The following is a 23,221-nucleotide window of genomic DNA, read 5'->3' as shown; positions in this document are numbered from 1 at the left end:
AAATGCATGCCTTCTGAGAGCTGGATAGTGTGTGGAAGGCTCTGGCCTTCTCTCACCAGTGTAGAATTGGGGAGGGATTTTCCAGGAAAATTCATTGTGCCTCAATATCAATAGAAGAATATCTCTACAGAGGAAAGACTGCACATGCCTAGGATGGCCCTGGAGTATACTGGAAACTGACCTGTCTCCTGCTCTGACAGTATTTCTGAGCATACTTTGAAGGCACCTTCATTTAGTTGGCCACATTTAAGCCCCAGTGCAGCGAAGCACTTAAACACATGCTTCACTTTAAGCATGTGAATTCTCGTGTGAATGCAACATCCCAATGAACTAGGAGTCAGCAAATGGGGCTGCACTGAATTAATGCATATGCCAAATTTACCAGGCACCACATTCTTTGTCCAGGTTTTAACAGTTGTATCTGCAGATAAATGTTCCTAGAGCCATGTAGACTTGATTTCAATGGGGCTACACAGCTGATTAAAGTTAAGCATGTTCTGTCAGAATGCATGCATCCAATATACTGGAAGCTTCATGCTGTACTGTATTTGAGGACTACAGAACCTCGATTTTCCCAGGAGGGGAGGAGGTGGAGATAACACGTCTGTTTGTTTATAGAGCTACTGTCAACACCAAAAATGTAGATTTTGTAAAATACAGTTTTAAAAAGGAAGGTGCAAGGGCATTACAAAACCTGATATAAACATCAATAAAATCAAACCAGCTTTGACTTTCAAGAAAAAACCAGGTCTGGGGTTGTTCCTTTGCATATGTATTTCAGCAATTCCCTGCAGTGCTGAGAACTCAAAGGACAGCATTGGGCTAGGGCTTGGAAAATGATGGATGAATCGGAGCAGAAACAGAAACTAGCTCCACATGGTCCGCTGTCCACCCAGAGTGCAGTGCAAACAGAAAGCAAGAGCAGTTGCCCTGAAAAGCAGATTAGGGCCTTTGCATTCTTTCCACTGTTATAACGAAGGGAATGTTAGCAACACAGGGAAAGAGGGAGAGAGTTTTAAATACAGGATGATTTTTAGCCTGAGCATGATTTTCGTAACGTTCTTGCAAAAGGAAGGTCAAAGAAGGAGTGGAAACAGCCACAGCGCAAGATACAGTATGTCACACCTGCAGGACTCGTAAGACCTCTGGAGCCAGATCCTGACTTGATGGAAATTGACTTTGGTGGAATTGACTTACGGCTCCATTGACTTTGGTGGAATGTCACCAATTTACAGCAACTCAGGATCTGGCCCTACCAGTTTGCACGGGACAATCTGTTCTAAGTGAGGGGGAGCTGCCATGGGGAAGAAGGCTGGTTCGATGGTTAGGGCATTAGCATAGGACTTGGGAGAGCTGGGTTCAAGATCCTGCACTGCTACAGACTTCCTGTGTGACCTTGGGTGAGTTACTTAGCTTCTCCGTGCCTCAGTTCTCCATCTGTACAATGGGGATAATAGTACTCCCTACCTCACAGAGACAGTGTGAGGATAAACATACAAAAGATCAGGAAGTGCTCAGATACAATAGGAATAGGGGCCAGATAAGGACCTTAGATAGACCAGGGAAATGCTGAGGGACTCATAAATATTGGCAAGACAGTGCACAGCAGTGCATTAAGAGGTTGTGCCTAGTGACCCCTTGAGTGGGGACATGCCATCTGGGAATTCCCTTCCTTGTTTTGTGTAAAGAAAAGAAACCCTGAATGCAGCTAGTTTGTCCTCCAGGAAACTAGCTCTGAAAAACAAGCAGCTTATCCCTCCAGCAAACCAACCCGCTTCCCCCGCTGCCCCGTAAGCCGCAGAGAGGGCAATAAATGCCAAGAGGAGTCTCCGAAGGAACCCAAAGCTCTGAATCTTCCTCTTGCTCTGTCTGACCAAAATCATGGGGGAATTTAGGCCAGAGAGCACCAATTTCACCTGCCTGCCAGGATAACAGAGGAGAGTGTTAGGAGGGAAGGAAAACAGCCATAACTCAGCCAGTGCAGTGGGGAGAGGGGAGCTGAAAGTGGGGAAGATATTTAGTCCTCTGCTGCTTTGTCACAGATGAGTGTCGTAGTAGCTACACCCCCCATACCTCTGGCCCCCCAAAACTTTCCCCAACATGACTCTGGGCAGCATCAGGACACCGAGCACCCTTTACACTGTGTAGGGAGCCTAGAATAGGCTAGGATGAGGCTCTCCACTTCTTGGGAGGGGTCACAAGCTGTTCCATTTTTTATTCAATTGCTGGTTGATTTCCATAGTAATAAGACATTGACAGATACCACCGGGGTTCCCTAATGCAATCTTACCGAGGGATGCCCCTCCCAATGAGAAAGAGACAAGCCAGCGTGTCGGACTGATGCCATTGCTAGGATGTGTGTGCATGGGGGGAGATGTGGGGAGAGGTCTGCCTTCCTTTACCTGAAATACTACAGGATTAAAGAAAATCGATGGAAAGGGCCGACCATCCAGACTGAATCAGTAACTGAAGTTTGGGATGGGTTAGAATGAAAAAATGGATGTCTCTTCTAGGTGCTTGGGGTGTGTGTGTGTGTGAGAGAGAGAGAGAGAGAGAGAGAGAGAGAGAGAGAGAGATTCTTAGGAGGATGGGATCAGTTGGTTGATCTTGTCTACATGGCACACTGTGTAGCTGTACTTCACTACCTGGGTAGCTCTACCAGTGGTAGCAATGGGGAAAGCTATGTTGCAGACAAACATAGGTGCTTTTACTCAGGGCAGGGTTAGATAACATGATGGTAGATGTGTGTATGTGTTGTCCACCAGTGGAGTTGTGTTGCAAGTGAGTTACAACTATGCAGTTTCCTAGTGTAGACTGACAGACAGATGCTCATCTTTGGCCCTCTGATCATTCATTCTTTGCCCACCAGAGGAAGGTCTTTGGTATATCTGCATCCCTGTAGCCGATGCTGTTGCTCTCCACTCCTATACCCCCCCCCCCCACATTGAGTACAAGGTGCTGCCTTTGAAAAGTGTGAGGAATTTTTCTTCCTAAGCCCTGATGTGTGCAAGTGGGGACTGGGATCATCTCCACTGCAAGTCTGGCAGGGGCTTTAACCACCTCAAAACACTGGGACAAATAGCTTCTGGTCCCTTAACCCTGCCCAGCTTTGCAAGGCAAGGTCTGGCGCTGTTGTTCCCATTGCGAGGGCTTTAGTAAGCCTTTCAAGCTGAAATCCTCTCTGTGGTGGCTGGGCAGAGAGGAAATCCAGGGGCTGGATCAGATTGGCCTAATGCTGCAGCAGCTTAAGCAGTCTGTTTTACCAGAGATTATGGTTTCACTTACACAGAGCGCCTGAAAAATGTTGCGGTTTAGAAAGGATTAGAGCTGAAAATTCAATGCTTTAAAAGAGAAATAAAGCAGAGGAGGGACTGGAAAAACCCCATGTGCCTGGGGGCTGTGCAAACAGGATTAACCTCTGCCCATACCACCTCTCACTCCTGCCCACCCACGATTCCCTCCTTCTGGGTGCCAGCCAGACCTGCTGTGCTACGCTGGAATATAGAGACCTGCAAATGCCTGAAGCTAATCTGTCCTGGGTTGGTTATTGAACCCCGGTTTGGAAGGGCAGCTTCTCCCCAGTTATGTGGGAGATGCTCAGCTTCTACGCTGCTGGGTGGCCATGCAAATCTCCAGACTACAAAGGTAGGGAGTGATCATGCTAGACCACAGTGCACTTGGTACAGGTACCTGGACACTGATTCACCACATTGGTCATTTTGCACTGAAATGTGTCATATACTTGTGGTCCTCACTGCAGACAGATTTGTTGCAAAGAGGTCCCAATGCTCAGGGTTCTTTGCTGGCCACAAAGGTTCCAGATCCCTGGAGGAGACCATACATAGCAAATTTGCCTTTTTGACTGCCAGCAAACCTATCTGAGACAGATGTGCTGGAGGCAGACATGTTGGAGATTGTATGGTGCACTCAGAATAAGCAGCACTCAGACATAGAAATTCTCTCCTCTCTCACCACCTAGACAGGCATTACAACCTAGCATCGATTCGTGCCCCTGAAGTTGATAAGGCCCGCCCAAGTGATGAGAGAGTCTGAAAGACTTTGCCATCTATCACATGCTTAACTCTATGCAAACCAAGGTCACCCAAGCTGACTCACCTGTACGCCCCTGGCAATACCTGCCATGAGGGCAGAGTGATGCCATTCATTAACATGAGGGTAGAGGTTTGCCCTGTCAAACTTGAATTGGGCCTGGGCCCACCATACAGTCTTCTCTTCCATATTTTCTGACACTTACCTCATTCTTGAGGGCACAAACGACCGTGGGTGCTAGTCTATAGCCACCTTTTAAATCTCTGAGCTGGGTGAGTCCCTGACATAAACACCTAGGTTGGGGGCCCAGGGTTTCTGTCTGGTAGCCTACCTCCCAGAGAACTAGGTTCTACTTGGGTCTTCACTGAGTACTCTGATGGCCAATCTGACCTGGCACATTTCTGCCACATCTGGGTTTCCCATTCAGAAGTCTCTCAATGGAGATGTACCATACTCCTCCACCAAGGAACCCTAGCTTGGATCTGAGATGACACAGCAGTCACTTTACCTAGGGAAAAGGGTTTTGGCACCACATCACCATGCACCTTGACCCCACAAAGAGGACGGAGGAGCAGGAAGGACAGTCCAGAAGCTTCAGAGCATCCTTCTTCTATCCCTGCCCCCTGCACTACTTCTGCCCACACCCCATTCTATCCTGCTTGCCTCTTCTTGCATCCCTCTCCTCCCCACCCTGTTGCACTGCTCCGTCCCATCCCCGCAGAGGCATCACTGGGATCAGAACCTGGGCCCTTTCATATATTCCCTGCTATTATCTCAACCCCAGCTCCTTGGATCTGCCCCCAACCTTTGTCATTTTTTAAATTAATCTCCCTGTTGTTTTTTTAATCACTCCATTTTCATTCACCCATTTTGTTCTCCCTGTGCTCTGTCTTTCTATCTCTCTTGATCCCTTACCCTACCACAGAAAGCCTCTCCTCTCCCCTCGGGATAAAGCAAGAGCCTCAATGAGCCTTGCTCACCCCTTTCACCTGCACCTCACTGCCCAGCTGTGGGCAGGCTGACTTCCAGCCCTTCCTCATGACCTTTCACCATGGCATCCTTTCTGGGCAGTCCAGCAGCCAGCCTCGGATGGCAGGGAACCGGGATTATTCATGCATACAGGGAATGCTGCCGGCTAGGGGCTCAGTCCCATCTGAGGGGGAGATTAACTGCACACTCCTGAAATGTCAGTTAGAAAAGTGAACAGGAGCTAAAAGAGCAAGCCCCAAAGCCAGTGCTATCCTCAGAGCTGTATCTAAGGCGTGGGCTCTCTATGTGTGGGGTTCTCTAGGTGTGGATTCTCTACGTGGGGGGCTGGTGTCACAAAGAGGTTTCAGGGTTGTATGTAGTTAAATGGGAGAAGGGGTCACAACTAGATGGGAGTAGGAGCTGGGGTGGAGCTCAAGTATGGAAAAGCTTGAGAACCACTGGGACTGGGGAATCCTGGGATGAACTAAAGAGGCTGTAGTGCTGCTGTGCATTGCTCTGGTGCATGCTTCACCAGACCGCTGTGAGCAGTCCTAGCCCCCAGCTAGGGAAAGAGATCAAGAAGCTGCAGCTAATACAACAATGGTACAAAGGCTGAAAGATAAGAGGTGTGGTGGGGAGAGAGGGGAGGTGATAAAGTTCTGTAGTCTTCAGATGGGCCAGCCTTAGAGCTAACAATAGAAATGAAGAAAGAGGCTTCTTCATAGTGTAAAAAGCTGCTAAGACAAGGAGCAGAAGCCTGAGATCAAAGAAGGAAAAACCTGAGCTAGATACTAGGGAAACTTTTTACCTGCCAGGGCAGTTGAACAATGGAACAGACTCCTGTGGGAGGCAACTGAGGGACCAACACAGCAGAGATTCACAGACAGGTTAGATGAGCAGGAGCAGGTAGGTTATTTTATCTCTTCTGGAATCCTGTGTCCAGTTCTGGTGTCCACAATTAAAATAGTATGTTGACAAACTGAAGAGGGTTCAGAGGAGAGCCACAAGAATGATGAAAGGTTCAGAAAAACCACCTTATAGCGATAGATGCAAGGGGCTCAATCTATTTAGTTTAACAAAGAGGAGATTAAGGGGTGACTTGATCCCAGTCTAGATGTACTGACATGGGGAACGAATATTTGATAATGGGTTCTTCAGTCTAGCAGAGAAAGATCTAAGACCATCCAATGGCTGTGGAAGTTGAAGCTAGACAAATTCAGACCAGAAATAAGGTGTACATTTGTACCAGTGAAGGTAGTTAGGCATTGGAACATCTTACCAAAGGTTGTGGTGGAGTCCTCATCACTGGAAATGTTTAAATGAAGATTGGATGTTTTTCTGAATGATCTGCTCCCGTTCAAACAGGAATTATTTGGGGGAAGTTCTCTGGCCTGTGCTATACAGAAGGTCAGATTAGATTATCACAATGGTCCCTTCTGGCCTTGGAGTCTATTAAATAATAGGAACTCCATCCTGCAGAAGTCTGTGGTGACTCAGACTGGATGACCCAAGGTGGCAGTTCTGGCTCTACCATCTGGGAACGTGTTTCATGTCCTTTCCGTGCATTAAGCTTTTCAGCTCAGAACTCATAACTCCTTTAAGTTTGGAAAGTGCCCAATGCAAACAGTGCTACCTCTACCTTCTACTTCCTATGTTGTTGTTATTCCCTCTAACGTCTCCCTTTTCATCGAGGTTTGCATTGTTAAAATCTCTATTCCTCATTTTCTGGCTCTTTTGAGGACCTCCCAGTAGGAGACCAGAGAGCAAACCAGTATCGTGAGCTCTCTTGGTCCAAGCTTTAAGGCAGCCTCTTGGTGCTTTTATGTTCTGTGTCTATCCTAGCCCGAGCTATTTCCAGCAATGCTCCTCTAGTTGCACATTTGACAAGCAGCATCTGGAGCAGAGCACGGTGAAATGTTTCAGGAGATGCAGATTACTTCAGTATCTCTCTGCCGTCAGGCCAGAGAACTGTAGATGGGAGAAAGCTCAAGGTTCTGTTCTCTAGCTCAGAGAGCCAGAGTTGAGTTGAGGGCTCCATTTTGATCACTCAGGAGGTCCCTGGGTTGCGGGAATGGCCTGGCAATGGAGGCTTGTCAGAAATCGGACAGTAATCTGGCTTTGTCATTGACCTGTGAGCTCAGGTGGGTGATGAGCAGTGTTCCCTCTAATTTTTTACATCCATGTGCGGAATGAATTTTGTTCTGTTCACCAATATGGAGGTGATGTGTGGTGGGGGTGGGGCCAAGGGGTTCAGAATGTGGGAGGGGGCTCAGGGCTGGGGCAGAGAGTTTGGGTGTGGGGGGGTGAGGGCTCTGGCTGGGGGTGCAGGCTCTTGGATGGGGCCAGAGATGAGGGGATTGGAGTGCAGGAGGGGGCTCAGGGCTGGGGCTGGGTTGGGGTGGTGCAGGCTCTGTGGTGGGGCTGGGGATGAGGGGTTTGGGGGGCAGACTACCCTGGGTCTGTGGGGCCGGCTTTAGGAAGTGCGGGGCCCAATTCAAACAGTTTCGACGGGGCCCTGGCAGGGATGACTTAAAAAAAAAAATGTAAAAAAACACGTGGGGCTTGTATTGTTCGGTGGTGTTCTGAGTCCTTGGCAGCACTTCGTGGTGGGTCTTCACTCTCGCTCCAGGGGAAGCGGCACTGAAGGAGGTTGCGGTTAGAAGTTCCAGACCCAAGAAGGACCCGCGCCGCGCCCGCCACCGAGGACCGAGAAGAGAACGAAGAGCCGCTGCTGCTGCCCGCTGCCCGCCGAAGAAAAAAAAATAAAAAAATAAAAAAAAAAAAAAGGCGCCGGGCCAGGGGGGACTGGGCGGGGGCCGGGGGGGGGGGGGCGGGGGATTTGGGGGTGGGGGGAATAGGCCTAAGCCGGCCACCCTGTGGTGGTAAGAGAGGACTCCCCTCAACCTTCTCTCACCGCAGCAGCTTGGGGCTGGATTAGAGTTGCCTCTCCCCGGCCATGGCAGCTCCGGCGGGCATGGGCTGGGGGAGGGGCTCCTCTCCCAGGCAGCTCTGGTGGGCCTTTGCTGGGCCCGGCCGGTGGACGGGCTCCCACAGCTCTGGTGGCACTGGGCTCGGCTGGGCCGGGCCGGGCTGGCAGACGGGCTCCTCTCCCTGGCAGCTCTGGCAGGTTTTGGCTGGGCTGAGCCAGGCGAGGGGCTTCTCTCCCCGGCAGCTCCGGTGGGCCTGGGCTGGGCTGGGGAAGGGGTGCCTCTCCCTGCCTGCATGGCGGCCATGCAGCTTACAGGGAACTTATGTGATGAGCCTGTTTGCGCACTGACACTGAAAGAAGTTTGTGTGCAGGGCATGCTCAGGGCTCCACTGCAGAACCCTTATTTCCCTTGTTGTTCTCTTTCTTATTTGAATAGTCCCATTGATGTCAGTGAGTGTTCACCACCCTGAAAAAAGGTTCCTCAAGGAGGCCATTGATGTTTTTTGAGAGGCAACCAAAACCCCATCTAAAGAACTAGGCAGCTTTACCCCGCTCCCCCCCCCCCTTGACCCCAGAGTGTCACAGGTTCTACCAATTTACAACCAAATGAAACCCCAGCAAAGTAAAGCAGGGCCCCCATGTGATGTCAGCAGAGAAACCCACGGAGAAACTCTGATGTGTAATCTGGTTTGATTCCACCACAGCCAAGATGGTGGCACAGTCTGCATCGCCACACTGACCCAAATGGAGACCTGTCACCTTTTTCCAGGCTGGCACTGTTGAAGGAGCCTTAGGGAACTAGGTGTTCAACTCCCACTGTATTTTCCACATCTGGGTATGAATGTAGGGGGGGGGGGGTGCCTATACTTGGATGTGAATCTGAAGGGGGTGTACCTAGATCTGAGTGTGCGTAGATCTGATGTGATTTGTGTGAATGTGCCTGCGTGCCCACATTTGAGTAGGAATGTCAACGTGTATGTACTTCACCTGCCACGGCAGCATTTCAGTACAGGGATATCAAGCCTAGAGGTCTCCACCACTTTTCAGTGACATTTTTCCCCACTTGACACCTGCTGTAATGTGCCAGGCTGCTCAGCCTGGAAAAGCCTAGCAAGTCCAAAGCCTGGACACTCCACTGTACACACAATTCTCCCATGAGGGAGAGGATGAAAGAAAGAACAACCCACACCTGACAGATGTTAGTTACGTTGCTTAATGCATGACTGGAAATCACCAAGGTACAACTGTGATGAGGGTGGGATAAGAACCTATAAAATAGAATAGAATGATACACTCTTAGGCATCACCTCTCGGGGCTGGACAGAGTGCAGCAGAACCAACACGCCAATTCCCATCATCCAGGGTGAGGAGAGACGGCAAGGGGTGGGGACCCTCTCAAGGGACAGACCAAGGCTTGCATTTCTTCTTCTTTTAACCAGTCTGCTCACCAATCACTAGTCAAAGCCCAAAAGCTGTGACACTGATTCTACCCACCACATCCTAGAGGGAACTCACCCTCTGCGGGGACGTAAGATTCATTTACCCTGAGTGCCAAGTGGAAGGCTGGTTCCAGGGCCCTGTCCACAGATTTCATTTCTCCCATAAGCTGAGCTGAAACAGTGGGCCTGGTTTTCCTTACATTTACATGCACCAGTGCTACTCTGACTTCTGGGGGATTGCTGGTCCTGATTCACATGGGCACAGATGAAAGAGAATTGGGACCCAGGTCTCCAAACAGAACAGAGAATGTATTTAACAAGGCAGCAGCCAACAGCACAAGCTCCATGGCAAGCTACAGCTCAGCAGAGGAATCTGGAGGGCTGGTGTGGGCTGAGAGCTCAGTCGGCAGCATAAGAGGTTGAGCTGGGAAGATCCCAGCAGCTGTGGGGAAAGGATTGTCTTAATTTATTTAGAGGAGTTTTTATTTTGGTTTTGGCTTGAAACTCCCAGCAGCTTCTGAGATGATTTTAATTCATTTAAATGCAATGAGCACTCACAGCAAAATGCCCTTCTCGCTGGCCCGCTTTCAGGTGAACCTGTCCCAATGAGGACATGCCTCTGGCAGCAGGCAAGGAGCCTACAGCTGCACTTACTCAGCGGTGAAAAATAAACCCCTGTCATCTACCGCCTGTACCCCTCTCCTCCCACACCCATCCCCATGCCCATCCCCTGCAGGGGAAGGCATCCTGACTCTGGGGCTTGCAAAAAAAAACAGTGAAAACTTGTACCTGTGACAGAAGTAAAGAAGAGATCAAATTAAAACCCCAGGTCCTATTTGTTATTTGTATGACAGCAGCACCTAGAGGGGCCCCATTGTGCTAGGTATTGTGCACATATGGGAAGAGATAGTCTCTGCCTAGAGCTTACAGCCTAGACCGATAAATAGTGGGAGGGGAAACAGACCCAGAGAAGTGAAGTGACTTGCCCAAGGATGGACAGTGGCAGAGCTAGGAATGGAAGCCAGGTCTTCTGACAGCTCTAGGCATTGGACCATGCTGCCTCTCTCTGCCTGCACCACGTGCAGGAGGTCAGCTACACCAGTGATGAATGTGGTAGAACTCTCTATGCAGCTTAGATTCGCGTTGATTAGGTTAAATAGATCCAAGCTGCCCAACTGGCTTCGGTGTATACAGTGGGAGGAAAGAATCACTCTGAGCCTTGAAGAGGCTCCTTTTCAGTGCCCTCTTTGCAGCTTGGACTCAAAAGCATTAAGGTCTCCAAAAGAAAATCTTCCAATGAAAAGGAAAATCAGAGGTCCCAGGCAGAGTCTCAGAGTGTTTGCCCAAGAGGCTTCTGGCCACTTGGTGTCAGGGGCGGCTCTACCTTTTTGGCCGCCCCAAGCAGTCATGCGCGGGAGGCGCCCCGGAGCCGCGGGAGCAGCGGACCTCCCGCGGGCATGACTGCAGAGGGTCCGCTGGTCGTGTGGCTCGGCTGGACCTCCCGCAGCTGCGGACGGTTCGCAGGTCCGGCGGCTCCGCTTGAGCTGCCGCAGTCATGCCTGCGGGAGGTCCAGCCGAGCCGTGGGACCAGCGAACCGTCCGCAGTTATGCCTGTGGGAGGTCCGGTCCTCCCGGAGCTCCGGTGGACCTCTCGCAGGCATGCCTGCGGCAGGTCCGCCGGCCCAATCTGCCGCCCCCCCGGGAAAGGGCCGCCCCACGCGCGTGCTTGCCGCGCTGGGGTCTGGAGCCGGCCCTGCTTGGTGTGAACAAAGAAGGAGACGCCAGCTCTGTGCTGAAGGATCTCAGTTCAAGTCACTGCTCATCCTCTGTCCCCACTTCCTTCTCTCTCCAGGTCGTGACATGGCGAGCACCACCTTGCCCGGTTACCCACCCCATGTCCCGCCGACTGGACAGGGCAGCTACCCAACCTCAACTCTCGCAGGAATGGTACCTGGTAAGTCAATGCCAAAAGCATTTGTGTTGTGCTTAGCCAGTGTATAGGTCTTGATCATTCTGCTCAGGCACTGGAGTATTCTGCTAAAGCTCTAAGGCCTTTCCCATCAGTGTCTCTGCTGCCCTTAAATCCCTGCCTGCTACCCATGGCTCACAGTCAAACAATGCACTACCACTGCCCATGAAAACTGATTCATCACAGCTAAGGGCAACTAGCTATGTATAACCTATGGTAATTAATTAATCTTAGTATTCATTAACTATCGTAATTAACTTCCAACTGTCCAGGTAAATTATTATCCACTATTCATGGCTCAGGATAATTAACTACCCACCCACCTAGGGTAACAAGCCATCTTTTGTCCAAAGCCCAGGACAGCTAAGGACCAGATGCCAATGGTAACTTAACATCTACAGCCATGGGTGGCTACAGTGCTACCCACAGCCTAGACTCACTCCGAACCCATTGCCCACATACCAGGAATAAGTAGCACAACTTAAGGAAAACTACTTATTACAACAACCCAAAGGCTAACCAGCCACCCACAGACTGCTTGCTCTTATACACAGCCACTGCCCACAGAATAAGGATATCTAGCTACCTGCTCCATGCATCCAAGAGACAAATGGCTCTCTGCCACCCATTGGCTACGGATAAATATCTTCACTCAGCACATGTCTGACTAACTTGTACTGCCTGCTGCTCACAGAAAGGCCAGCTAGCCATTGCCCAGACCCCAGGAATAGCTAGCTAAGGGTCTGATCTGGTAAACGTTATTGAGCATACTGCTAGTCAGTGGGGCTACTCACAACAGTAAACACTATCACTGATGATAAATGTGTGCAGGTCTGAGCTGTAATATCCTTAACTGACTAATCCCTGATTACATCCCTAGAGGTACTGGCTAGTAGTAGTAGTGTTCTCTGCCAAGGGCTAACAAACTACCCACTGCCTACAGCCCTAAGATAACTGGGGATATACTTGTAAGGTTATAGGATCAGGAAAAGTGATAGGGCCAGATTCTGGCTCCCACTCCAGCCCCTTGCACCACTCCAGCCTTTCACCATTCCAGCAGTGCAGAGGGTCTGCAAAGCTTGCCCTGCCACTAGCTGTGTGTTGAAATCTCCAAGTGGTGCAGAGTCAGCATTATTTAGAGCAGCCCCAAACCTGCTCTAAGTTGTGCCAAGAGCTGGCTTGGCCCCCAGCTGGTTCGAGGGCAAGAGGAACACAAAGGTGATGTATAGCAGTCAAAAACCAGTCACAGTGGGTGAATTCAGGTAACCACATATTTAAGGCTTATAACCAGTTTATGCTTAAAGCAGTGTTGCCGTGCCTTCTCTGCTATTTTAACCCAAATTAAGAACACCCCTTTTTTTGAAGTGTAGACATACGCTTAGTAACCCACAGGAGTCGATTTAAGAAGTAATTCTCTTTTAGGCACTCGATATTAGTGACCACTGTATAATGAAGTTCATCATCCCCATGGCAGAGATCATACCAAAAACTAGCTCTGGGACAGTCCGCGTTAGAAAATGTACATATGACAACAGTGAGGAAGCTAGTCAGAGAGACCCTTAAGTCAAGGGTAAGGGAATTCAGCTTAATCATATGACAGCAGCATTGACACTCAAGGCATACAGACACCCAAACAAAGAATAGAAGCAGGAAGGTAAGGAAAAAAAACAGGCTAGTTAAATTGCAATGTGTAAGAAATTATTCAAGCCAAATAGGTGTCCTTCTGAAAATGAAAATCCAACCATGTTGGGGCTTAAGCCAACCTCAGGGTTAGGAGGACATTTTTCCTGGGGCCTACTTGGACATGCTGAGGTATTTCTTACACCTCCCCATGAAGTGCCAGGTGCTGGCCACTTTCAGTCACCGGATACAGGGCTGGATGGATGGACCACTGGTCTGATCCAGTCTGGCAATTCCTGTATTCTAGTACAACTGGAGCCATCATAACTGTGTTCCATAGAACATATGATAGACGTTGATAGGCCTAATGGGGAATGTGAAATGCAAACATCCAGGGACTTAGATACAAATAGCAGGAAACTCTTTAAGTGTATCAGAAACAGGAATTATGCAAGAGAAGGTTTCCTGCTGACCAATCGGAGAACATCTTCCTGGGATGTAATCAAATGTGCTGATATGCCAGAGAGCTGCATCGTTCAGTTGCTTTGAATGTCCACTCCACTGCAGGGATCTTGAGGCTAGGTCCTCACCACTGGAGCCTCTTTGGGTCCTCCCTGATTTACTGGTTCCTGTGTTAAGCTGCCATGATGCAGATGCCAGAGCATAGATGTGATTCTGTGGTTGGACATAAAGTGCAGATGTACGGCCTAAAGAACTGAATCATAAGACAACACAGACTTCTGCGAAGAAAGGTTCAGATTCAGGGGATTGCATTCAGGATCCAAAGGGACACACATGGAATTTCTGTCCTGCAGGAAATTCCAACATTTCCAAATTTGTGTTTTATCTCAAATTGGGACAAAAAATCAAAATATTGAAATATTTGGTGCAGTAACATTGAAACAAAACATTTTGATAATATCAGAATGCTTCGTTTCAGTAATATATGTCAAAGCAAAATAAAACAAAAGAAGAAAGTTAAACAAAACAAGAAAGTTAAGATGAAATGAGAAAGTTGAAACAAAACAAGGAAGTCTAAACAAAATACTCAATTGTGAATCATTTTAAAGTTTGTCTGTTGAAAATTTCATTGAAATCTACACATTCCTGTGAAATATTTCAATTTAGTTGAAGCAGCACTGTGAGAAGGAAAAGTATTCCATCTAAAACATTTTGACCAGCTCTAGCCAAATGGATCTCTGTTACATCAGTAAAACCCTGCTGACATCAATGGGGTTGCACTGTTGTAACAGAAAGGAGTTTGTCCCCCTTAGAGACACACAGACATGTGCAAAATGGGTAATCTGGGGTGCAAGTATCCCTTTGGCTCATACAGAGGCTGCCTTAAGATGTGTCCTGCATTCACAGTCACCTGTTTGCACACATTTCACAGCTGCAACTTAGGCTCACTGGCTCTAGAGATGGATGGTAGCTACTAGGTCACTGAGTGCGTCTTCCTGCAAAGGGCAGGAATTGGTCACTCGAAGGAGGATTAATCAGACATTACTTTAATGTTATGCTAGATCTGTGCATGTTCCAGGCTTGGGAGGCTTGCTGCTCAAGTGACAGGACACCTTCAATCCCTGTCTCCCTTCCCCCTCTTTCTTAGAGAAGCCGTCAGCCCCAGCCTCAACCCCTTTGCCTGCTGGAGTCACTCTACAAACCCTCTGGAGGACTCTCCAAAAGAAGGGGTTTAGCGAGAGCAGCATGGAGCCTGCAGAGGGCTGGTAGCAGCAACGGGGGGAGCATTAAACAGAATCCAATGCTGATGAGGAAATTACACTTGTTTCATTAGCGATCGGGAAAGGCAATAGCTCAGTTCCTCTTGGTCACAGTTGAGCTCAAAAGCTCATTATCCTACTGCATGCATGCTTTCACTCCTCGTCAATAAACACCGTTTCCAGTGGCTGCCCTCCATCCTCCCCAGCTCCCCATGGCTGCACCAGAGTGGGGCTCTTTCTCCTCTACTTAACCTGTGGTTCAGGATCACTGTAAACAGTTTAGGATGACAACAGAGAAGAGAAAGAGAGAGAGAGAGAAGCATTGAAATATCAGAATTTTGCTCTCCCCCACAGCCATACCGAGACATGGGCTATGCTATATGAGCCAGCTTGGAGCAGAAATGCCCATCTGGTTGGCCTTTTCCTTCTCTCTGGGTTGGGTTTCTCCCTGGTACAACTCTGCTGAGCAGCTCACTTCAGTGGTGTTACAACAGGGCCATGCTTGGTACTGTGCCTCTGTGTAGTCTCCCTCTGCCTGCCTCCCAGGGCATCCCGTGTTCTCTCTAGCAGGGCTATTGTGACTATCCCCCATCTATCCATCAGAGTTTCCAGGGCTGGATGTTTCTGGATTGGAAGCACATTCAGTGGTTGCCATTATAAAGTCAATATTTGCCAACAGCTCCAACTCGGTAGAATCTGAACTACTCCCCTCTACTCGGGCCTGGTCTACACTAGAAAATTAGGTTGTTTTAACTACATCAGTCAAGAGTGTGAAGAATCCACCTCCCTGAGCAACATTGTTAAGCTGACCTAAGTCCCCATGTAGAGAGCACTAGGTTGTCGGAAGAATTGGTTGACGGAAGAATTCTTCCATTGACTTAGCTACCACATCTTGAAGAGGTGGATTACCTACACTGATGGGAGAGCCCCTCCTGTCAGCATAGGTAGTGTCTACACTGAAGTGCTACAGCAGTACAACTATAGCATTTCAAGTGCAGACAAGCCCTCAGAGTAAGAACTACTGTAACTGCAGTACCTCAGACCCCAGAGAGGGGAGGATGGAATGGGGGGTGTAGCTCTTGACAAAAGTTGACCTTTTAATGGTGATTAGTTTATGCTATTATTCTGAATTGCTTAGAAAACCCAATAGAACCTTATCAAGGATAAATCATTGTTGACTCCATGGACTCAGTTTCCACCAGCAGAGAATAAGGCCCATTGGCTCTACTGCTCCTGAGAAGGAAGCACTGGCAGAGATTAGAGAATAATGAATTGAAATCTCTTTGGTAATTGTGTCTGAGGCATTCCATGTACTTTGCTTTATTGCTTTTAACCTCCATGCTGTGGATCTCTATTAGAAGGCCTGGATGCTTTCTACACTCATTGTTTCTCTACCAAGGACTCTGGTCCCTACAGAGAATAGCTGGCAAGTTATTATCAGACTGTACAGACCAGGCACCATGGCCACTTTGTTCTTTTCCCACTTCTTTTCAAAGTTCAGACCTATGTTCAGTGTCATTTGAGTGCATTACGGAGGCTCTCGGCTGGCATTGCTCTTTCCCAGCCTGTCTGTAGTTTCATTAAAGAGAGGTGATCAGACAAGTATCTATTTAAAAATGCTATCTCCTTACTCAACAGATTCATAGATTTTAAGATCAGAAGGGACCATTATGATCACCCAGTCTGACCGCAATGTATGTCTTCCAGTCATATTTTCTCAGTTGCAAGTTCATTAGCCCTGAAGAGCCCATATAGCTAGGGAGGTGCACTGGGTGGTCTTCTGAGCCGAAACTGCAAAATTTGGATCCTGGTCCAGATTTCCAGCAATTCACAGAGTTCATAGTCATGTTGGTTTGGGCCCATCTCAGGCAAAGATGAAGAGACAAAGAGAACCCAGAGGCAGAAAGAACCCAGTTTGCCTTTCAAACCCAAGCAGCATCCATTGCACAAGCAACTGGAAAAATCACCTTTTGACTTGTAACCTGAGCAAGTTTTGTATGGAAGTCATAGAATCATAGGACTTGAAGGGACCTCGAGAGGTCATCTAGTTCAGTGTCCTGCACTCATGACAGGACTAAGTATTATCTAGACCATCCCTGACAGGTGTTTGTCCAACCTGCTCTTAAAAATCTCCAATGATGGAGATTCCACAACCTCCCTAGACAATTTATTCCAGTGCTTAAGAACCCTGACAGTTAGGAATTTTTTTCCTAATGTCCGACCCAAACCTCCCTTGCTGCAATTTAAGCCCATTGCTTCTCGTCCTATCCTCAGAGGTTAAGAAGAACAACTCTTCTCCCTCCTCCTTGTAACAACCTTTTATGTACTTGAAAGAGTCATTGAGAGAATATCAATGGGGCGCCCATCACATCAGTGGCACTCTTGTGGCTTGGATGATGCTATGGAGGGGGGAGGAAGGAAAGGGCTGTGCATTCATATTCCACTCTGCAGTTCATATATAGCATTCCCCCTCACTTCCCTGTGAAGTGCTTCTGATGACCACCACCCACGATTTCCTCCTTAACAACCCTTCCCCATTTCACAACCCCCAGCATCCTACTAAGAACAAAACTGACCAATGTGAGTTGCTATTGACAGTGTTGACAATTCCTGTGGTTTTATCATGAGTCTTGCAATATTTGGTGTTTCTTTTAAAGGCCCAGCTCCTGGAGTCATGGGATTAGGTGTGGATCTTGGCTTTCATTTTTTAAAAAAAGCAAGTTGCAGAGCAAAGCTTGAAAATATGACCCCCCAGTGCACCCTGCAGATCTGGAAACCAGGCGGTAAAGAAAAAGAGTCCAATATTTTAAACATTTTAGAAAGATCTTGTGATTTTGAGGGCCTGATTCATGCTTTTTGACTGTCCAGGGTCGGTAGCATTGCACTGAAAATTAAAGAATTGTATATCCTTAAGTTGCACTTCCAGGTGGGTGAAGAAACTACCTAAACTGGTATAGTCAGATGAACCTAAGCGCCAGCTCAGGGGAAAGGTAGAGACATGTCTTTCCCACTGTGTTTCACTTCCCACTTTGTTCCTTGCAGGGAGCGAGTTCTCGGGGAACCCTTACAGTCACCCTCAGTATACGACCTACAACGAGGCCTGGCGATTCAGCAACCCTGCATTACTAAGTGAGTACCTGCCCGCCCGCACACACACTCACCCGCCTCGCGCTCCTTCTGTACGTCTCTTTGTTTTCTTTTCATTTGTTCGTTTGTTTTCTGAAATGGGTCTGCAAGTATCTGGCCAGGCTAAAGTTCCTTTCCCTCACTGTCCAGTCTGGCCTCTCAGTGAGTATTTTCATGACATCTGTTTTTTCTCTGACCTGAGGCTACTCCAAGACTCTACTTCAGATTAGGTCAGAAATCTATTTCAGGTTCTCCTTTCTCCATGGGTTGCACCCAGAGCCCATTCCAAGGGTGGTCAGCAAGTTCTCCACCCAGGAGCAATGCCCACAATGCCTGGGTCAATTTGGTCAAGTTTGTCGGTGGCTGGTGGAGTCTGTCTAGCAGGGATGGACCCCACTGAACCTAATGTTCACAGAAAAAGTAAAATCTTTTTACTTTTTCTGTGAACAGTGGGGGGAGAGGGGAAGAAAAGCCCTAAAACTCTGTCCTCTCACACAGCATTTCCTTGTACGGGAACAGGAGGAGATTTATTGTATGTAAAATAAATAAGCTGTGATTATTAACTACATATTCACTAAGGTTTAACAACTGGGTAATAGATACAAATTTTATTCCAGTGTTGTTAAACCTCAGCAAATGTGATCTTAATAATCAATCACTATTTAACTCCCATCCAATAACCACCCGGAGGGCTTCTCTTCCAAGTGTGACCAAAATCCCAAGCAATGAAACAAAGGACAATTGTTTTGTTTCTCCCCCAACTGCGTTTGGAGATGGCTCGCAGTTCCATATCACATTTGTTCAGTCAATCCAACCCCTAGAGGCCTAGTGCAGATGAATTGCTGCAGCTCAGGTACGGGGTGCTGCCAGAGTGATACTCACACACTGACCTCTCAGCCCCTGTGCAGAAGGGCAACAGCAATGGGTCCCAGATATTTTGCCTGCACTCCCCCATTTGGAGACTTATTGATTCCCACAATGCCAGACAGCAACAAAGCAACCAAAGAATCCAGAGCAGGGTGCTCATTTTGCAGCGCCTCCACAGGGCCCCAGCAGAAATAGGTGTGCATGCAAGATCAAGCAGAGAGCGCCATTTGGAGGAGGTGCCATCATATTCAATTGGGATCGCAGTCTTATCTGCTAATGGCATAACCCCAAGTCGGGGTGCAGCCCATAGCAAGGGAACCGCTGGTCTACAGGAAGGAGGATTTCCCAGCCCTGGAGAGACCAGCTCTGCCAGGAGCATGATGTGTGGCAATGTATCTTCAGAGAAATACAGCAGTTGGGTGAAAGTGTTGGCCCACCTGCTCCTGGCCACAGGTCCTTCCTTTGGTCCTTCTCCTTTTGTTCTTTTGTTTTGTTTCGTTTTCTTTTCTTCTTTTTTTTTATTTTTATTTTTTTACTGTTTGTCCTTTCAAACCAGTCCATTCTTCTCCTGTGTTAACTTTCAGGTTCCCCTTATTATTATAGTGCCACATCCCGAGGCGCTGCACCTCCCACTGCTGCCGCTGCCTATGACCGCCACTAGTTACCATGGAAACCACATGAAACTGCAGGGCGACAGCTTAGGCCTTCATATTGTACCTGTCTGATCAACGTTCTCCATCCCTCGGAAGGGTGAAGAGAACTTCTCCGTCCCCCTCCACGCCCAGCTATCCCTCCCCTTCCCTGCAGAATGTGCTGGATCGAAGCGCTCACAACATCGGACTGAGAAATACGCGTCCCCTGCACTCTGTCCCTCGCCTCAACTCAACTACTTCCGTGGACAACAGGAAAGGCCTGTGGCAAGCTCACCTGCTGCTGTAGTCCTTCAAACCATCCCAGGCACAGTTCAGCCACGCAAGGCCACCCTGATTTTGAAGACTGAGGGGAATTCAAGCAATGCAACCTGTAACCCTTGTTTATACAGGACCCTGTTCTCCAGGGAGCGGTAGAGGCAGGGTGAAGTGGGGAGGAAGCCACCTGCAACAAATTGTTCCCTCAAGAAACTTTCTTCCGTGGTGGATGCTTCAAAACGCTAACCGATAAGCCTGTTTCAGAGGCCTGAGGGACTGGTCTGGCTAGCATGGGGATGGCAGCACAGAGAGGCAACCCAGCTGGCAGTGAAGGAAAGGCCCAAGTGCAACACTCTCCATTCCTCCTCCTTCCCCCCCACCACCCTGGGTCTCTCTGTGTGCTCCATCCCCACTCTTCTCTTCATGCCTTGGCTTCCTTCAAGGTTCCGTTTGAAGGCCACACCCAGCGTGTTGTGACCTCGCAGGCCGGAGTTGGGTTGAAACACACACAAACACGATTTCTGTGACACACAATCAGCTCAGACAGGAGGATGGAGCAACATCAACCAACCGACCGATGAAATGAAGAAATATATAAATAGATATATAAATATAACTGTGTTTTTATGCTTTGTCATGAAGGTCTGTAAAAAGGAAAAAAAATGAACAAATCCCCAATTTTCTAAAAAAGAAAACAAAAAACAAAAAAACAAAATAAAAAAAACCTACAAAAATAAACCCAAATCCCCTCACCCGAATGGCACACAAGTTCCTCTGATGTTTGATGCTCCCCTTTCACTCTTGGGTTTCATTTCCTTTCTGTTTTGCACTAGAATGTGATGGTGGAGAGGATTGGAGGCCAGCTCTGCCCCATCACCTCCTCTTTTCCTAATCCCAATCCCATTCTCTGCGGAGCAGTGTGGACAATTCACATCTGGCAAAAAAAAAAAAAAAAAAAAGTTACCAAACAAACCAACCAACTAAATGCACCCCATGGGAAGTCAGCTTTTTCCATGTCAGTTGTCATCAAACAAAGAAAACAAACCCAGTCTCTTGCTCTAACTTGCACTTGTGGTAGAAAGGAACGTGTGGGGTTTCATGCAGGTCCATTAGATCTCCCTTCGCCAGCAGAGCTGAAACAGACAAATTCAGAATTGACTGGGATTGTTGCTTGGTTCCCTACCACTTGGTTCCCATGCGCTTAAACTTGCACCTACTCCTTTCACACACACCTGTCTCAGTCAACCTGACATCTTAACTCCCACAGCTTAATACCTGTGCCCTACACCGCTCCCTGAATACCTACACCTTAACCCCTACAACCCCATTAAGTGTTTTATTCTCAATTCCCAAACCCCTGCAGCCTTGCAGTCTATGCCATATCCCACTCTCACGGTCCCTTCACCCTAATCCCTACACTTAGTTCTCTGTGTTCTGCACCCTAACATCTATCCTCTATACCCTCATCTTTGCACCCTCAAGCCTATATTACACACCATAATATTCACTCCCTGATTCCTGAATGCGCTTGTAATGATTCTGTAGTGATTCTCTGCTCTCTTTGGTTCACCAGTGATTGCCAAGCACTGTTTTGCAAAAGGCTGATTGTCAGTGGAAATGCTTATTACTCCTGTGTTGCTGGCAACTTCAGATGCTCCTGTTCTTTGGACTGACACTCCCAAAAAGCTAGTCAAAGAAAACATGAAGGCTAGAGCTGATCTCCTGGGCAGCAAAAGGTAGATTCTCATAGTTGGTTTAGAGAGAGGATTGGGATAAGATGAGTAGGCTACTGTCCATGAATAAAGGCAGGATAGAGTCAACCCATTGAGGGTGGAAATGTGAACCATGGAACAATTTCCAAACCTAGCATTTGTATAAAGCCAATGGTTCCCAGCCTCTGAATGAAATGTGCACATGGACTCAGCTTTCTGTCTCCAGGGTTAGCCTGAAGGCAAGAAAAGTCCATCAGCAGCAGCTGGCTGTAATGGTCCCAAAGACCCCACTCACCCAGAGCTCTTTTCAGCACTTGCACATCGCAGGGTGACCAGATGGATGCATTTTCTGCAATGGGATAGCACAGAATGCTAAGAGGGAGTGTTTTTGTTTACACAGAAGATAAGGGCCTAAAATCTGTTCTGGTAAATCCTGAGTAACTCCAGTGAAGTCAACAGAGTTACTCCATCCCCACTAAGTCAATGGAGTTGCTCCAGATTCATTACTGTGAACCCACTGAAGTCAATGGTTATTGGAATTTATCCAGATTTATGTCATTGTGACTGGGTCGAGAATTTTGCCTATTGTCTCAGTCTATCTCAAATGAAAAAAGAGACATTGGTTAATCATTTTAAAAAACTCACCCTTATCATCCCCTTGGCTTGTCCCCCACATACTAGATAAATGCTGGGCCATAAGCTGTGATGTCCCCATTTGAGTCTCTCAGTAGAATCCTGTGCTCACCTTATTCTTCAGATGCACTGCTTGCATCCGAAGAAGTGGGTATTCCCACGAAAGCTCATGCGCAAAACATCTGTTAGTCTATAAGGCCACACACTTCTTTCTGCTTCTTCAGACCAGAACTAGAACGGCTACCCCTCTGATACTTGTCCCCATTTGAGTCTCTCAGTAGTACCTCTGCTCTCCTTGTCCAAAATCCAACTTCACCCAGCATGCGGTCAAGGCCAGAGGTATCTAACCCCAAGCCTGACAACTAGAATAACCCAAGGGGCTAGAAAACATGAGACTGATACACCTCACATTGGACAACATGCAGTTCAGGAAGCCTGTTCCAAAGCAGCTAGCCACTGAGAAAAGTCCACTCTAAAGATGGCACTTCACAGAGAGATAATATAGGCTGAGAAGGCAGGATTTGGTTGGCTCTGTCATGGCTGGCTTAATTTTATGCTCAGAGGGCCAAATTCATAGTTGGTTTAACTCCACTGATGCAAGAGGATTTCCCCCATGCATTGATTTGGCCTGAAAAGTTTAGAAGAACAGCAAGTGGGTTTGATCAGGAAAACAGAAGGACAGAGTAATATGCAGAGGACCAGGCATTCTTATCCTCTTCCATCACCTCCCCCGTAAAGTCCCATGCGAATGTACTGAATTACATTTGCCAAAGAGTTTCTTGTGTTGGTTGTTTTGAGTTACAGTCGATGGATGCATTGTAAAGCAGTATTATAGCTAAAGTCTAGTGCTGACATGGGGATTTATGTGGTGATATTATGCAGAAGAAAACCATCAATATTCATATAGATTCCATTAGATTGGGCTATGCAGGAAACACAAAAATTCTACCAATTATTTAATATTATGTTATTTGCAAAAACAATTGCTGCTTTGTAGGAAGATAATGTGTGTAATGTGAAGGCAATTCCTCTTGTATATAAGTTCATCTCCATCATCATCATGGTAGTTATTAAAACAGCCTCGTCTCATCCTGTACATAAGGAACGCGCTGTCTGTACTGTGCAAGTCTCGTTGTGCTCACTGAAAACAAAACTATCTGTTCAATAAAGCACAGCACAAACCCAGAACCTGAGGGAACAGCCAAATTGTAGAAGGGCTCCTTCCCCAGGAGCCTGGGAGTTGGTTTATTTTAGGTGGATTTTTTTTTCATTTTTCTT

General features: G+C 47.8%; 1 protein-coding gene across 3 annotated transcripts in view; it reads left to right on the top strand.

Moving 5' to 3' along the window:
- The window catches only part of PAX2 (paired box 2), a 97,854-nt gene extending 75,837 nt beyond the window's left edge, over nt 1–22,017 (top strand). Inside the window, exons 8-10 of one of the 3 annotated variants that reach the window (XM_039482394.1) lie at nt 11,240–11,341; nt 17,740–17,826; nt 19,275–22,017. In XM_039482394.1, coding sequence (XP_039338328.1) covers nt 11,240–11,341; nt 17,740–17,826; nt 19,275–19,351 — 266 coding nt within the window. In that variant the 3' untranslated portion in view covers nt 19,352–22,017. The remainder of the gene's footprint in view (nt 1–11,239; nt 11,342–17,739; nt 17,827–19,274) is intronic. The other 2 variants (XM_039482393.1, XM_039482395.1) reach the window with 2 other exon arrangements.
- The last annotated feature ends 1,204 nt before the right edge of the window (nt 22,018–23,221 follow it).

This window comes from Mauremys reevesii, linkage group 7 (assembly GCF_016161935.1).
Source record: "Mauremys reevesii isolate NIE-2019 linkage group 7, ASM1616193v1, whole genome shotgun sequence".
Taxonomy (NCBI): Eukaryota; Metazoa; Chordata; order Testudines; family Geoemydidae; genus Mauremys; species Mauremys reevesii.
The sequence above is the reverse complement of the archived record's forward strand: the minus strand, read 5'-3'. Positions and strand labels throughout refer to the sequence as shown.